General features: G+C 34.6%; 1 protein-coding gene across 1 annotated transcript in view; it reads right to left on the reverse strand.

Annotated features, from left to right (window-relative positions):
• The window catches only part of LOC126890516 (protein O-mannosyl-transferase TMTC4-like), a 72,674-nt gene that overhangs the window by 2,738 nt on the left and 52,033 nt on the right, over positions 1 to 17,903 (reverse strand). Inside the window, exons 7-9 of the mRNA XM_050659513.1 lie at positions 10,588 to 10,904; positions 7,094 to 7,235; positions 2,293 to 2,590 (exon numbers count right to left, since the gene is read on the reverse strand). Of these exons, the coding sequence (XP_050515470.1) occupies positions 2,293 to 2,590; positions 7,094 to 7,235; positions 10,588 to 10,904 (757 nt within the window). The remainder of the gene's footprint in view (positions 1 to 2,292; positions 2,591 to 7,093; positions 7,236 to 10,587; positions 10,905 to 17,903) is intronic.

The raw sequence follows: 17,903 nt of genomic DNA on the forward strand, positions 1-17,903 counted from the left end.
TACTTTGCTCTAGGCTAGGATACGATGCGATGGTCTCCGATATGAACGCACCGTTAGGCTCTCCGGAAGGATCATCCTCGATAGTGATGTAGACTGAAAATTTTCCCAGTGGGAAGTAATTTAAAAGATGGGAATATTCCCTCGGTCATTATATCTTCCCAAAAAGTGGGAATTTATTAAAAGTCCTGCTTATCTTTAACATTTTAGCTGTTTTTAGGATGTCTGTGTCTCAATGTGATCTATTTCAACAAAATTGTACTTTTCTATCTGAAAATAACCACATGTGGAGGTACTACAGCATTGTCAATGGTTATTAGGTCTGTTGCTAAAGCAAGTCTGGAGTCTTTACACATTTGCCTTAAATGTACTTCTTCTTAACGTGCTCTATCAAGTCCCCTTGACGTTGGCGATTAACACGACGAAACTGTCTCTGTCTCGAGCCATTCTAAATACTTGTTCTGCTTTTTTTATTCCTGTCCACTCCCTGATATTCTTCAACCATGAGGCCTGCTTTCTACCAATTCCTCTGCGTCCTTTGATTTTACCCATCATAATAAGTTGAAGAATATTATACCGGTCTCCCCTTACTACGTGCCCAAAATAGGCCATCTTTATATATTTGATGGTATCAAGCAGCTCGCGGGCAGCATTTGCTCTCTTAAAGAGTGCCACATTTGTCAGCATAGCCATCCATAGTATTTTCAGTGTACGTCTGTGCAGCCACATTTCAAAGGCCTCCAAACGATTAATGGTGGATATTTTTAATGTCCATGCTTCGACACCGTATAAGAGTACTGAGCAAATGTAACATTTAATTATGCGCTTTCGAAGTTGAAGTTGCAAGTTATCATTACAAGCATGACCTCATTTTTAAAAAGGTCGTGCGGGCTATCTCGATTCTACATTTTATCTCTTTATCTGGATCTAGTTGTTCAGTAATATGGCAACCAAGATATTTAAATCTGGGTACTCTTTGAATTATATGACCATGAACATGTAACCATGAATCTTGACGGGAAAAACGGCTAAATACCATGTATTTTGTTTTTGAACAGTTTATGTTTAGGCCAAACTCTCTTCCCACCTGACACCTCTTTGTATTTTGCATATTTCTGTTAATTTTCCATTTATGCAATCTGTCGCTGTTTGACGCCAGTATAATTTTTCTATGATTCGTAGATCTTGACTATGAACTCCTTTATAATTTTCATAACTTAAAGGCAAAATCCTCCCCCCCCCCCTCTCTCTCCCTGTTTGCCTCATTGTAGACGACTGCTAGTCTCTGTCAGCCATTTTGTTATGGATTGGGCTAGTTCAGTGTTTAGTTCTAGTTGAGGAGTGATTGCTAGTGTTGCTACTTAACCTTTATTTTGGGGCAGTTTGTTATTATGGAAGATTAAAAGTTACATGTTATATCAAATTTAATAAAGTTTGGGGGAGTTGGATTTGCTCTTCTGCAACATGGGGAAGAAATAATGTTTGAAATGCCCTGCAGAACTAAAAAGCCTTCTAAGTGATACTACAAGTACTACAATTGCTTCTAAATTGACATCAAGGAATGTCAGTAAACCTCTCTCTGTTGAGGTAGATGAAGAAATTTATCTGACCCTGACCAAACCTGGTCCAAGTTCAGCATCAACAGATTCCAATATGGAACCACCAAAATCTTGGCCAAGTCCATTATCTGCCACCTATTGTTTTATTCTCTGCATAATTTTCATCATTTTAGAATATGAATCCAACAATAAGTTTCCATTTAATGTAAGAAATAATTATTTTTAAATCAGTTTCGGTGTAAATTATAAATTCCCAAAAACTCCCGCGAAGATATGAATTTTGGGAATATTCCCTGGGAATATAGAATGGGAATGAGAATAAATTCCCGGGAATTTTACATTACTAGTCCGCGGGATCCTGTCTCTCACTCGGCCGATTTCACTAGACATTTTAAAATTTAAGAAAATCCACGAGGAAAATAAAATTCCTGTAGTTGGCTGTATACCATAAATCACAGAAATACTAGATCCTTTGTAAAAGGTATATTTAAAAGTCCCTACAAAAGGGTTACGTTACACCACAGAACGTTTTAGGATTAAAAAATCCATCATCAGTGTTATTTTTTTTTTTAAACATCATCATCATTGTTTTTTATCACTGATGATGGATTTTTTAATCCGAAAACGTTCTATGATGTAATGTAACCCTTATTTAGGGACTTTACATTGTTTACAAAGGATCTAGTACATATTTTTATTTTAAAATTAATCCAATACAAATACAATATTTATTTACCTAAGTTTGAATAATAAAGCCCATTGTCTGGATTGAGATTGATGGCTTCCAAAAAATGTCCTTCCGCCTTTTCAAACTGTTGTATCTTTCCCAATGTATTCGCAAAACTGAAGTGCAAAGCCGGGGCTTTGGGATTATGGATGAGCGCCGTGCGGCCTAGTTCTAACACTTCATCGTACTTTTTCATACTGTCTAGCAACACCAACGTATTACTCCAAGCGGCTACGTGAGTCGGTCGGTACAACACTGCCATCTCCCAGGATTTTAGAGCATCTTCATTTCGTCTTAGATCCAAATACTGAAATTTAAATATAGTAAAGTAAGGAAAAAAAACAGCTGAAAAAATCTTGTACAGGTTTTTGAAGGGTCTAAAAGGTATATATATATATATATATATATATATATATATATATATATATATATATATATATATATTATATATATATATATATATATAGTCCTGTCGCCAGGGGGTACAACGGTCACCTTAATTCAGATGGACTTACCCAAGTTTTTTTTATGTATTTTGACCCGTAGAACGTAGAACACGAATTTTTTGGGTAACAGTTGATCCGGATGTCGATAAGATTGTTATAAACAAAGAACTTGAGGAATTACATACCAGCGATTTTTCGCAAAACAACATTTTGTTGTATTTCTTGGGTGATTCTCAGCAAAAAGTCTCAGTCTTACAAGTTTTTTCGTAGAATGCATAGTTTTCGAGATAAACGCGGTTGAACTTTCAAAAAATCGAAAAAGTGCAATTTTTGAACCAGAATAACTTTGATTAAAAAATAAAATAGCAATTCTGGTTACTGCATTTGAAAGTTCAAGTCAAATTCTATCGGTTTTGATGATTTGCATTGCTAAAAATTAAGTTTTTATTTGTTAAACAAAGCCATAAACACATAGTGTTTCCCGTGCCCAATACATGCGTTTTAATGTATGGTTCATTCCACCAACATACGTCTGTTTTTGATTATCGCGACAACGAATATTTCAGTGTGCAACATAAGAAGTACGAAAGTAAATGGCTCTAATAATTATTCCAATAAACAGCAATGTAATTTGGAATTTATTTTCGTTCTTCATATTTTGCACAATAAAATATTCGTTGTCGAAATAATCCAACACTATTCGTGGAATAGGGTATACGTAATCTACGTATAAATTGTCTGTATGCGCGCCTACTCGTTGGATTTCAAATGAGAAATGCATTGAAAACATCATTCAATCACTATGTGTTTATAGCTTTGTTTAACAATAAAAAAATTAATTTTTAGCAATGAAAGTAATCAAAACCGATAGAATTTGACTTTCAAATGCGGTAAGCAGAATTGCTATTTTGAAGTTATACTTCTTTAGGCGCGATTGAGAGTAAAATTTCATAATACTGCACGCATGCGCACACAGACAGTATGGCGTTTAGTTGCTGAATCTTTCAAGTTATGTATAAATATATCAGTGCCAGAAAAGGTGTGAAAAGAATATATTAGTGTTTTTAATAAATATATTTATTATAATTTTTGTGTCTTTGGATTTGTCTTCCTCAGGAGTAAGATGAGTATTATTAAAACATTTTATTGTATATTTATTATACTTCACCTTGCCTGTTTGTTACCGTGAATTGTCATTAGGTACGTCCGAACCGATACAGACACAGTTCTCGTAGCGTATTTGGTATAGCATTCGGCCAGAGATCGAGAGGTCTTGAGTTCGAGCCCGGAGCAATCCTATACTTTTTTTTTATTTTTTTTGAAAGCGGTAAGCACAAAATTAGTTTGGTGTTTAAAAAAATTAAAATAAACTGTTTAAAGTATATTTATTTTTAAGAAATCATAACAGAAGTATAACTTCTTACGTGCGTACAAAGTACACACACATTCTTTTTTATTTTTCAATCAAAAGTTATTCGGGTTCAAAAATTGCAATTTTTAGATTTTTTAAAAGTTTAACCGCGTTTATGTCGAAAACTATGCATCCTACGTAAAAACATTTTTTGCTTAGAATGGCCCAAAAAATACAAAAAAAAATATTTTGTTTTGTGAAAAATCGCTGTTATGCGATTCCTCAAGTTCTTTGTTTATACCAATCTTATCGACATCCGGATCGACTGTTACCCAAAAAATTCGTGTTCTACGGGTCAAAATACATAAAAAAGAATGTGTGTGTACTTTGTACGCACGTAAGAAGTTATACTTCTATTATATGATTTCAACGAAATCAATATACTTTGAATAGTTTGTTTATATTTTATTTAAATATTAAATTTTTATTAAAACTATACCAAAAATTAAAGTAATAAAAGAATAAAACACACGCAAACACATTGAAAAATTAAACAAAGAAATGAGTTCTGAACAATAATTGTTGAGAAAATTTTTAACAAGTACGTATTTTCTGAAAAAAAAATATAATAAATATACCTACAATCATGAAATGTCTAAAAAAATTAAAAAAAATAAAATTTGCATTGGGAATTGAACCTGCGTCTATCAGGTTGTTAGATTATTTTGAACTCACCCCACGCAGAATTTAACTACCGAGACATGTGTCGTAAACGTTTTAAAATTTTTTTGACAGTTGCTTATTCTCTTAGTTTAATCAAATAAGTTTAATTCTTGTGGAATTAAAATACGACAAAATATCAAATTATGTAAATCAAAGCATTAATACCTATTAGCTAGGTAGGTACATTTTCCAAATAGGTACGTAATTTGTAATTTTTTATTACAATACTGAAACATTTACAATAAGGTACGAACCTGTTGCTTTAAAAAACTATTTAAAAAGTCATTACAATTATAAACTTGCTTCTTGCTTTTTGTCTCTGTCCTCACAACAATAAAAACTAATATACACAACATTTGTTTATCCCTAATCTCCATATTATTGAACAATTTTGACAGATGATTTTAACACCCAATCAGATCCCGTATAACGTTTGAGCGACTAATACCATACGTGACCATACTGTCGGTGTGCGCATGCGCCCGGCAAAATAAAAATTCACCCTCGTGCCTAAAAAACTTGGGTAAGTCCATCTGAATTAAGGAGGCCGTTGTCCCCCAGTGGCGACAGGACTAATATGAGGGATAGTTGATGACAAATTCTTGAAGACGTACAGCTGATTTTGCTTTGTTTTTTTAAACGATCATAAAACGTGAAACATTTATTTTTTGTGTATAAAAAGTTCTACATTTTAGAGAAAATTGGTTCAAATGAAAGTTGTAGATCTTAAATCATTATGACAAATAATGAGTTATTCTTACCATTCTCGCAAAAATTTACAAGATCTCCAGACATTAGTAAATCTAGTCAGCGAAGCAAGTTATCGGAGAGGCCTAAAAATCAATATTTCAAAGACAAAGTGGATGGCAGTTGGATCTAATGTAGATCAAGGTGTGCTTTCGCTTGATGGAGAGGAGATAGAACGGGTAAATCATTTTAAATACCTTGGCAGCTGGTTAAATGTAAATTGCGACTGCGATGAAGAGATAACCAGGATCGAAATATCACGTAAGGCTTTTATGACCTGGAATCAGTTTTATGTAACCGAAACCTGTCGATGAATATTCGCAAGAAGGTCCTGAAATGCTACGTGTGGTTTATATCATTGTATGGTTGTGAAACATGGACGTTAAAAGCCACAATGCTAAATAAATTAGAAGCATTCGAATTGTGGTGCTATCGACGAATCTCAAAGATATCGTGGGTTTCGCACACTTCCAATGAAGATATTCTCCAAATGATGAATTCAGAACGTTTGCTCATAAACATCATCAAGAGGAGAAAAACAGAATACTTCGGCCATATTATTATAGGACCTAAATACCATCTACTTCGCCTTATAATACAAGGAAAAGTGGAGAAAAAAAGGGAAAAAGTATTGAATTCGCGACCGTCATCGCTTCGGCGAAATAAATTTTTGAAGTGAAAACTTATTTAGGGACGTTGTGCACTTTTTGGATGGGGAAAAAGCATTGAATTCGCGACCATCATCCTTACGGCGAGATATTAGTAATTTATATACTATAGGTTGAAATGCGTATAAGTTCCACCGAAGCTATAATGGTTGTAGGAGGGAGAGAGTGTGTCTCCGAAGGAGCTTGCGAAGAAAGTGCATGAGGGGCCGCACTATCCCTCAATCATTATAACTGATTAGTGTTTAAAGTATTTTTGAAGTGAAAACTTCTTTAGCGACGTTGTGCACTTTTTTGATAGGGAAAAAGCATTGAATTCGCGACCGTCATCGCTTCGCCGAAATAAATACTGTACGTATAATATGTGTATGTAATTATATATTATATTATATAAATAGCATAGGATGCACGCAACGCGTGTATAATATAGGTATAGCACTTCTTTTTGGATGGAGAAAAAGCATTGAACTCACGATCGTCATCGCTACGGCGAGATATTAGTAATTTATATACTATAATTTGAATTGCGTATAAGTTTGACCGAAGATATAAAGGTTGGAGGAGAAATAGAGTGTGTACCCGAAGGCGCTTGGTTCGCAAGAAGTTTTCACTTCTGTCGGCACTCCCCCGAGTGCCTTAAAACATTTTTTCACTTTTTATGATTGTTCAAAAAAAAACAAAGCAAAAACAACTGTACATGTTCAAGGATTTGCCATCAGCTATCACTTATATAAGTACCTTTTAGAACCTTTAAAACCCTGTATAAGATATTTATGGAAATCATAATTTTTTCACAGATAGACTGAGGATAATACTGAATTCGTTGTTAATGCATAAAATTAAAATTAATGTATCCGTATAAAATAATTTTAATTTACCAAATTTCCAAGATTGTAGTAGCAATCAGGATACTTCTTTCTATGAGTTATTGCCATCCTATAACAATGCTCAGCTTCTTCCGATTGGTTTAAGTTGGTTAATACTATTCCTAAGTTCATCCAAGCAGCTGCAAAATTTGGTCTGAAACATTGAAAATGAAGCTATAATGAAAGACAAAGAGGTAATAATAATAATTTATATTGTATTCATCTCTTTGTATCCGACTTGACGAATTGTTGACGCCAAGGTCAACACAAACAAGGACATATTTTTCTTCAAGTGCCATCTCCGCGACGGTGGTCGGCAATCATCATAGCTATTCGGATTTTGGAGACGGCTGCTCTGAAAAGTTCATTTGATGCACATGCGTACCATTATCTCAGCTCTATCGCCACGATATTCTGCGTCTCCCTATGCTCTATGCTCCTTTTTCCTTGAATCTTTCCCTGCATAATGAGTTGGAGCAAGTTGTATCTCTCTCCACGTGTGATATGTCCGAGATATTCCAATTTTCTGGTTTTGATTGTCCTTAGCGACTTCCATTTCTTTATTTATCTTTCTCAGAACCTCTATTTTTGTGACGTGTTCTGTCCATGATATTTTCAGAATTCTTCTATATACCCACTATTCGAATGATTCCAGTTTTTTCATTGATGCCGCATTCAAGGTCCAAGATTCCATTCCGTAAAACAGAGCCGAGAAAACGTAGCACCCAGCCAACCTTACTCTTATCTCTAACTTTAGATCTCTTGTGCGGAGCATTTTTCTCATTTTGTTAAAATTCGCTCTAGCCTTTCCTATTCTAATTTTAATCTCCTGGAAGTAATCATTTGTGGAGTTGATCATTGTTCCAAGATATGCATATTAGTTTACTCGTTCGACATTGGTTCCGTTTATAAGGAGATTCTCGTTATTTCTTTACGTTTTAGATATTCTCATAAATTTTGTCTTCTTCATGTTCATTGTTAGACCGTATTTTGGCTATATATCGCTATTCTTATTCTGTTAATCAGTCTTACTTTATCGAAAGCTTTATTATAGTCAATAAAACAGACATATATCTTGATTCAAACATTCACAAAAATAATTACAAATAGATTGACAACAAAGTTCGATGTATATCAACCAGCAGAACAAGCCGGTTTTAGAAAAGGCTTCAGTACATGCGACCATCTTCACACACTAAAGATCCTAATGGAAAAAGTTAACGAGTACAACTTACCAATTTGCTTAGCATTTATAGATTACGAAAAAGCTTTTGACAGCATAGAGTTATGGGCTATTGAGGAAGCACTGGTCAATAGCAGAATCGATTCTAGATATAGGATATTAATACATAATATATACAAACATGCTGAAATGGTAGTCACGATGGATAACGACATGAAAACTAGGCCAATCAAAATCAACCGAGGAGTAAGACAGGGAGACACCATATCTCCAAAACTATTTACTGCCGCACTTGAAGACATCTTTAAATCATTAAATTGGGAAACAAAGGGACTCTCGATAAATGGAAAGTATTTAAACCACCTAAGATATGCAGATGACGTGGTACTAATAGCCGACAGCTGGAAAGAACTGAAGGTGATGATCGATGAGCTTCATAGAGAATCCTTAAAAAAAGGACTAAAAACGAACTTGAGCAAAACTAAGCTAATGTCGAACAAAGATGATCAACCAACGATAACCATCCAAGGAACAAAAGTGGAACATGTAAAAGAATATATATATCTAGGTCAGAATATCAAGGTAAACAAAGAAAATCAAACTACCGAAATAAGCAGACGAGTAAGAATGGGATGGGCTGCATTCGGAAAACTCTCATATATACTAAAAGACAAAAAGATACCACAATACCTTCGAACCAAAGTGTTCGATTCTTGTATCCTTCCCGTTCTCACTTACGGAGCTCAAACCTGGACATTCACAAAAATGAACATGGACAAGATTAGAAAAACTCAAAGAGCCATGGAACGACAGATGCTTGGTATCTCACTAATAGATCGGCAAACAAACGAAGCAACCCGAAACAAAACAAAAGTAAGGGATGCCGTGGAACAAGCGGCTAAATTAAAATGGAAATGGGCTGGACACAACGAACGTCTCGAAAATGGTAGATGGAGCAAGGAAGTTGGAAACTGGCGACCGTACGAAGCGAAGAGACCAAGAGGAAGACCTCAAATGCGCTGGAGCGATGACATCAGAAGAGTCGCAGGACCAATGTGGAAACGCCTCACACACAACAGAGATGAATGGCGAGAAATGGGAGAGGCCTTTATTCGACATTTCGAATAGAAAAAAGGCTATAAAAAAAAAATATCTTGATTGATGTCTAGGCACCTTTGTATTAAGATATTAAGTGAGAAAAGAGCTTCACGCGTTCCTAGGCATTTGCGAAACCCAAATTGTGAATCATTAACGACAATATAAATACAGATAAATTAAATCGTAGGGTTAGTCTAAGGGCCGGTATTTCAACAGCTACTTCATCTTTTGCTTAGCTAAGCCTGTGTCAAAAGTTAAGGAAAAGCTTAAGCTGGGTGTCATATTTCCATCATTTCCTTAACTAAACTGGTCGTCAACTGTCAAGTTAATTGGTTTGGTACCTCTGAATACCTCAAAATGCCAGAACTAACTGTTCTTTGGTAAAAACCACTACTGTTGACCTTATTTAATTTTATCTTGTCATCTGTATCTGTCTAATTTTTACTTCACTTAATTGTGTGTACATGGTACATGTGTTGTTAGTAGCTATATTGCATATTGTCTATATTTTCTCTGGTTATATGTTTTATTCCCTTATTTTGCATAAGGGCATAAGCAATAGAAGATACGTCTCTGTAATTTTGTTTATTGGATAAACTTATTACTGAAAATGTCAAATTGGAATGTAAGTTCACTTTTGTAAAATAAATATACCAAGCATTGTAGAAATAATTTTTATGTGCCTGTACACCTCCCAAATGGAGTAAGAATTTTATTTTAATAATCGTTAATAATCAAATAATAACGTTATTACGCAAAAGTTTGTTTTCAAAATAACTTTATAATTATTAATCTATAGAAATAACCTCAAAACACAAAACAAATTTTAAGCAAAGGCTTAAACCAACTCCCGTGCGAGGTTAAAATTATTTGGTTTAAGCCTATGCTTAAGCCTCAAATTGAAGTGGAAATACAGGCATCGAAGCTTAAGCTCAGGCTTAAAGTAAGCTTTCGCTCAAGTGCGGTTGGAAAAGCCGGCCCTAAGAAATAAATTGGTAGCGTTAAGTAATAAATATTATACATTAATTAATTGTGTTGTTAGTGTTAGAGTAAAGGAATCAAAATAAGTGTTAGAAAATTGTAAATAAAAACTAAAATAAAACATCACATTATCTTAGTTACGTTAGTAATCGCCGTGTAAAATTTCGTTTAGGTATACTTATGTTAGAGAAGATAGGAGAAAAACTAACAAAGGACACTGAAATTCTACACCTATATTACATACCTTATTTCTACAGCTTTTCTGAGCAAAACTTCAGCTTCTTCGAATTTCTTGTCTTCTCTGAGCAAATTAGCCAAATTGTTCATCGCTTGTTCGTATTGCGGATTGAGTTGTATTGCTTTTTGATACTCTTCCAAAGCTAAGGGTTTATTGTTATTGTCGGTGGCTATTTTCGCTATGTTGTAGTGTACTTTAGCATTTAAAGGACATACTTCTAACGCTGAAGAAAATAATTTTTCTTCCGTGAGCCAGTTCATATTACGTAATACAGTTCTAAGTATAAATAACACTAAAAGTCCGTAGAAAAAACAGGAGCAAATCTAAAATGACATAAAAAATTAAATTATCCATAAAATGAAAAAAAAAAAAGAAACAAAAGCTTGTTGCCATTCATTTTATATGAACTTCGACCAATATTTTTTTTAACTGATATTATATGCTACCAAACCTCTGTGTTGACAAACCTCTCGGGCACGGGTGGCTACTCGACTGCCGATATACGATTCATTTTAATCAGTACGGCGTGGCATCGGCGCGCTTCTATCGTACATAAGAAATGCATGGGGCTATCTTCGCAATGTTCTATTCTTAACGTGAAATAAAGTATAGATAGTCTGGATAAGTAACCTCATTTGAAATGAAAAACATGTTTTTCCAGAAAATTCTTTTATTTTATTCGATATCGTCTCCTTTTAGCTCAATACAACGATTTCGGCGATTTTTCAACTTCTTTATGCCATCCAAATAAGACGATTCTGGAAAATCTGCAAAAAAGTCAATTTTTCTTCTAGTACTGTTTCGTCAGTTATCTCTTCGTGTGAGCTGAATATTTACGAGCCATCTTTTCAGATTTGGAAACGAATAAGAATTGGAGGAGGCCAAATCTAGTCAATAAGTCTCATGAGAAAGCAATTCGAAACTCAACTCATGAATTTTTGCCATTGTCATAATGCTCTTGTGAGTCAGTGTAACGAGATTGAACTCATTATTCAGATCTTTTAAAAAACTCTAAATTAATCCATTAGATATTTATTTATAAATCAATACACATCAAGCAGACGTTTTAATTGCGCAAGTAGAACACAGCAAATAACTCACGCATGTACTTTTACAGACCTCAGCAAGGTTGTTTATGATATAACGATAAACTTGACACGGTAATGAAAAAACATAGACAAACATTTATTTATTTATTTATTTTACGGGCAAGCCCAATTCTACAAAAATACATAGTGTACAGAAAAAAAACAATAACATAATATAATATAAAAAACAGACATACAGAAATATAAATACAATATTAGAAGTAAATATGTACTATGAAATAATATCATAAAACCAAGTTAACAAATTACAAAACCAAGTTAACAAATTACAGACGCTTCACTCAAATATTGATCCCATCTAAATTTCTTTTAAAACGACTGATGGAGTTGTCGAACAGTTGTAAATTGCAAAGGGAGTTTGCCAAATTCAAGACTCTGGGTACGAATGAAAAAAGTGAATAATTAAACCTGTGGAATGGTACATAAAATGTTCGCACTTGTCTAGTGGTGCGAGGTGGTACAAACAGTGCGATCTTATTAAGTAGTTGAGAACAACTGCATATACCATTTAAGATCTTGAATAATAGCAAAAGGTCCCTTTGTTTTCTCCTGCTTGCAAGAGAAGGGACCTGCAGTTGATGCTGCCATACAGCGTAATCTTGATAGGTATGAAGCTTAAAAGCAATGTAACGGAAGAAACTATTTTGGACTTGTTCAAGTTTCCTAATGTAGACCAAGTAGTGTGGGGACCACACTGAAGAACAATACTCAAGGTGAGACCTGACCAAAGAGAAGTAAAGAACTCTAATACTGGATATGTTTGTAAAATCACGAGTTGTTCTTTTTACAAAACCCAGCATTTTCATAGATGTTTGAATGACATTGATGATGTGAGTATTGAAACAAAGAGAGTTTTCCAGTGTAATCCCCAAGTCCTTGATTCTATTAACAGTGTTGAGCAACATATTTACATAATGATGTGTTGATAAATAAGGGAACGTGAATAGATTGGGGGGTTAGTTGAGTTTGGGGTTTGCTACCGATTAGAGCAAAATGTTATAATCATATGTTAAATGGGTTGCATATGTGAGTCCATTTTACATACATACATAATCGGTTGCCTCTTTTACCATTAGGTGTCGAGGATTCCTCCTTTATATAATATTCTCTGCAAATTTACGCCACTTCTTCCTATCTGCTGCTAAAACTTTTGCTTCTTGCCACGATGTTCCTCTTTTCTTGAGTATTTCGTTTACACTAGTGTTCCAGCTTTTCCTTGGTCTGCCCCTCCTGCTTTTACCCACTGCTTTGGCCTCCCATGTCATTTTTACTTGTCTCTCACCACTCATTCTTATCATGTGTCCAGCCCATTTTAACTTCTTTTCTTCAACTTTTTCGTTGAGCGATTTTACCTGTAATTCATGTCTTATATCTTCGTTTCTTCTTTTGTCTAATCTTCTTGCTCCCACCACTTTTCTTAAGTATCTCATTTCTGTAGCTTGTAATCTTTTTCTTTGTCTGTCATTAAGTACCCAGTTTTCTGCCCCATATATTGTAATTGGCATATATACAGTTTTATATACTGTCATTTTGGTTTTCCTCGATATTTCTTTTTTGTTTAGGAAATTTTTATACAGTGAATAATAAGTTCTCGTTGCCAATTTTATTCTGTTTCCAATTTCATCTTCTTGTGTACCTTTGTTGTTTAACATTATTCCCAAATACTTAAAGAGGTCTACTTGCTCGATTTTTTGCCCTTCGATTTCAATATTTACAGTTGCTTCTTTGTTGGCTATTGTCATTACTTTAGTTTTCTCCATATTTATTATTAAGTTGTAGTTTTTTAGTTCTTCAGCCCAGATTCTAATGTTATCTGCGAGAGCCTTTTCAGTTCTTGCAACTAATACAATGTCATCAGCAAATGCACAGGCTTCAATTTTTATTTGTTGCAAATTTCTATACCCTATAGCGCATTTTTTAGTTTTTTTCCAACACTTTTTAATAACTTCATCCATAACGGAAATAAATAACAGTGGGCTCAACACTCCACCTTGTCTAACCCCGTCGTTATTAGAGAATTCGCCGGAGATTAAGTTACTTGTCCTGACCTGGTTTTTTGTGTTGACATACAAACTTTTTAGTACACTTACAAGTTCTTCATCTACTTCCTTGTTTATCAGGCTTTGCCATATTCCTTCTCTATTGACCATGTCAAACGCCTTTTTCATATCTAAAAACGCCAGGTACAGTGTATCGTTTTTTAACAGTGTTTTTTCAATAATTTGCTGTAGTGTGAATATATGATCTTGTACGCTGTGTGATGGTCTAAATCCACTTTGTATATCCGCCAGTCGAGGCTCAACTATTTCTCGTAGTTTCTTTTCTAGGATAATTTCGTAGATTTTCAACGCTGAGCAGAGAAGTGATATACCCCTATAATTACTGCACTCTTTCGTGTCTCCCTTTTTGTGTATAGGCAGTATTATTGAAATGTTCCAATCCTCTGGGATTTTTTTGTTTGTCCACGCTAAATTTAGTAGGTCATGTAATTCTTGTTTACCCTGTTGTCCAAGATATTTCAATAATTCAGCATCTATTCCGTCGATCCCTGCTGCTTTACCAACTTTTAGTTTTTCTAGTGCATCTTCAACTTCTTCCATCTTTATTTTAGTTTCATAAACGTCTTCTTGCCCTCTTTCAGGTGTTTCGTCTGTTATCTGTGTGCAATTCTCTGCTGTTGTATTTTCATTGTTTAAAAGCTCCTTGAAATATTCTCTCCACCTTTCTATAATGGGCTCATCCTCAGTTATTATATTTCCGTTTCTATCTTTTATCTGCTGTAGTTTAATTTCCGTTTTACTTCTCATATTCTTTAATACTCTATAAAATAATTTTGTATTTTGGGTACTATTTTCTTCCATAGTTCTTCCAAATTCTTCCCAGGCGTTCTGCTTTTCTTGTTTTATCCTTGCTTTAACTTTGTTGCGCTGTTCCTTGTATTTATCGTATGCCTCTTGATTTCTTTTTTGTATGTACATTTTCCATAGCCTTTTCTTTTCTCTGACTTCTTTTTTAATATCGTTGTTCCACCAGCTTGTCTGCTTTTTATGATTATTTCTTCTGGTATACCCGCAAACTTGCCCTGCTGTTTCTAATAGTATTGCCTTAAATCTGATCCACTTTTCTTCCACATTTCTACTTTGTCTTCTCTTTTCAATCCTTGCAAACTGTTTTTCTGTTTTTTCTATATACTTATTTCTTGTTTGCAAGTTTCTCAGCTTATAGGTTCTTATTCTTCCGCTATAATTTTTGTTTTGTATCTGTTTTCGGTCCTCGACTTTGTTGTTATTCTTGAATACTCCTTCTAGTAGATAATGGTCACTACCTATATCATAGCTTCTTTTCACTCTGACATCTTTAACTTTACTCCTTTTTTCCCGAGGAACAATTATGAAGTCTATTATTGATTTTTCATTTCGCTGGGGCATTGCTCTTGTTATCTTGTGTATTTCCTTGTGTTCAAAGAAAGTGTTGGCTATAACTAAATCATTATCTATACAAAACTCTAGCAATCTTTTCCCGTTTTTATTAATTGTGTGTTCTCCGTGCCTACCTATAGCTCCTTGCCATTTCATGTTTTCGTTTCCCACTCTAGCATTGAAGTCTCCCAATATTATGAGTGTTCCCTCATAATCTTCTACTGTCTGCTGTAGTTGTTCCCAAAATTGATTTTTGTCGTTTGCTTTGTCACTTTCGCCAGGTGCGTATATTACAATCAAAGTTATAATATCGCTTTTACTACAATTCATTGATACTTTCAATAGTCTCTCATTGATGAACTCCCAATTTCTTATACCTTTTACTTTATCTTTGGGTATCAAACAGGCTACTCCTGCTCTGGCCCATTCAGTTTCCTTTACACCACTGTATATTAATAGATTTCCATCTCCTATTATTTGTGTCCCAGCTCCCTTTTTTTTGTCTCAGTGATGGCTATTGCAGCATAGTTTGTGTTGCTAAGGGTTTCTACTAATTCTAACTCTTTTCCACTTATTCCTCTAACATTCCATGTCGCTGTTCTCCATACTTCTCCTTTCTTATCTATAACTTTCAGTTCCATTTCTTTTTCCGTTTTCATTGCCGAATTTGTCGTCGTTTTGTCCGCCTCTGCTTTTATTAGTTTTTTGGATTAGCTCTGTTGCTCTCTTTTTCAATTGTGCCAGTTTCCATATTCCATTTCCATATTTCATCATTTATAATGATCTTCTGGTATTTAACTTTTACAACATTACCTTTTTGCCTCTGTTCATTTGCATATTCTCTTAGTTGTTTTTGAATCTCTCTTTCTTGGATCGTATAGTCATCATCAATAAAAAGTTTTCTTCCTTTAATATGTCTTAACTTGTTCTTATTTTTCATTATGTCTGCTTTATCACCATATGTACTCAATTCTAACTTGCACATTCTCTTATTCAGTTTCGTTATCTCTTTTATCTCACACTTTGTTCCAAGAAAAGTTTGCAACTGATTCTCTATATCTTCTTTTAGCTCTATAGTATCTCCTGCAGTTTCAAATCCGGTGATAATAATGTTATTTCGACGTTCTTTCTTTTCCACAGCTTCAAGTTTATATTCTAGCACCCTGATTTTAGTTTTCATTACTTCATTTTCTCTTCTAATCTCTTTTACTTCTTCCAAACTCTGCTTCCATTCACTTGTTAAATCTTTGACAATTTTTATTAATTCTTTACGCTCAGTTCTCATTTCTTTCATTTCATTTGCTATCTCTCTCATTCCGTTTGTTACTTCTTTAACCATCTCGCTCATTTCATCCATTCCGTATTCCTCTGATACGCCTATGGAATGTGTAATATGTGTTGCCTATCTGCTAGCGCCAACGATCATCTACAATTCAACCTTGCGGATAGATAAATCGCTACCAACAGATAAGACGCCACGTTATTTTGATTTCAGCCTACCTCGAATATTATTAGTCCTATTGTGTCACTAACACTCTCAGCACTTTGTTGTAGTATATTATTTGCTCACAGTTCACTCTTACAATTTCTAATTCTCGATATTTCCGAAATTCGGATGAAATATCAGAGCACTCAAAATTGCGTTGTTTATCAACACAGTGGCGTAACACTTCCTGTGGCGTAACACTTCCGAGTGGCGTAACACTTCGAGTTAACACACTCAAAAAAGTTCAACTTCACGATTTCTCCAATTACAAATCCCAAACAAAATACCCTACAGATAACTTTTGGTGTTCTGTATTCCTTATCTTCCGTCTAGCTTTTGTTTTACATCACACATCTACCTTCAAGATCTATTCCAATACACTATGTGTTAATCTACGAAGCATGTCCGCCTACCCAGTCCTACACCTAGTTATCCTACTAGCATAATCTGGACGTGAAAACATGTTACTGATGAACTTACAAATCATCCCTTGCAACGGCATCATTTAATTCACTTGTAACGCTGACCTGAAGATGATCTGTATATTGTAGAGATCGAAACCGGTCGTCGGCGTCGTAGTGAAATTAAAAGATTGTGAGTACGTCTGTCTTTCTTTACTTCATTTGTTATAATCATCTATCATTTGAGTACACTTATAACGTATTTGTTAACTGAATAAACAAGATATGGGTATTTGAGCGTATTCCTGCTATCCCACCCCATACCAAGGGTAATCCACCCGTATTTTTTTTATATCAGTGCATTGTCTTGGGGAAACAATACTTTTTTCTTCTGTATATGGGGCCGTTTCTCACTGAGTTCCTGCTTCAGTTTGTCCAATAATGCACAATAATATTGACTATTGATAGTGTTATCTTTTTCATGATGTCAATTAAAATTATGCCTTTGCAATCCCAAAATACAGTGGCCATGACCTTTAAGACCAAATGGAAGAAAATTTCAAAAACAACGAAATTAGAGGGGCATACGAATACCTAAAAAAGATAAGAAGTGGGTATAAACCTCAAACAAGTCTATGTAAAGATGAAAGTGGGCAAATAATCAGTGACCAACAGAAAGTCACAGAAACCTGGAAGCATTATTTTCAGACCCTACTTGGAACATAAGTAGACATGGAAGATGAAATGGTATGAACTACATAGAAGAGAATGAAGTAGATAATGGAGTAGAAGCTCCAACTATAGAGGAAGTTCTCGAAGCTATGAAGGCCCAGAAAAACAATAAAGCTCTGGAAGTTGATGAAATACCAGCAGAACTGTATAAGGTAGGTGGCGACCACCTAGCAAG

This window comes from Diabrotica virgifera, chromosome 8, assembly GCF_917563875.1.
Source record: "Diabrotica virgifera virgifera chromosome 8, PGI_DIABVI_V3a".
Lineage (NCBI taxonomy): Eukaryota > Metazoa > Arthropoda > Insecta > Coleoptera > Chrysomelidae > Diabrotica > Diabrotica virgifera.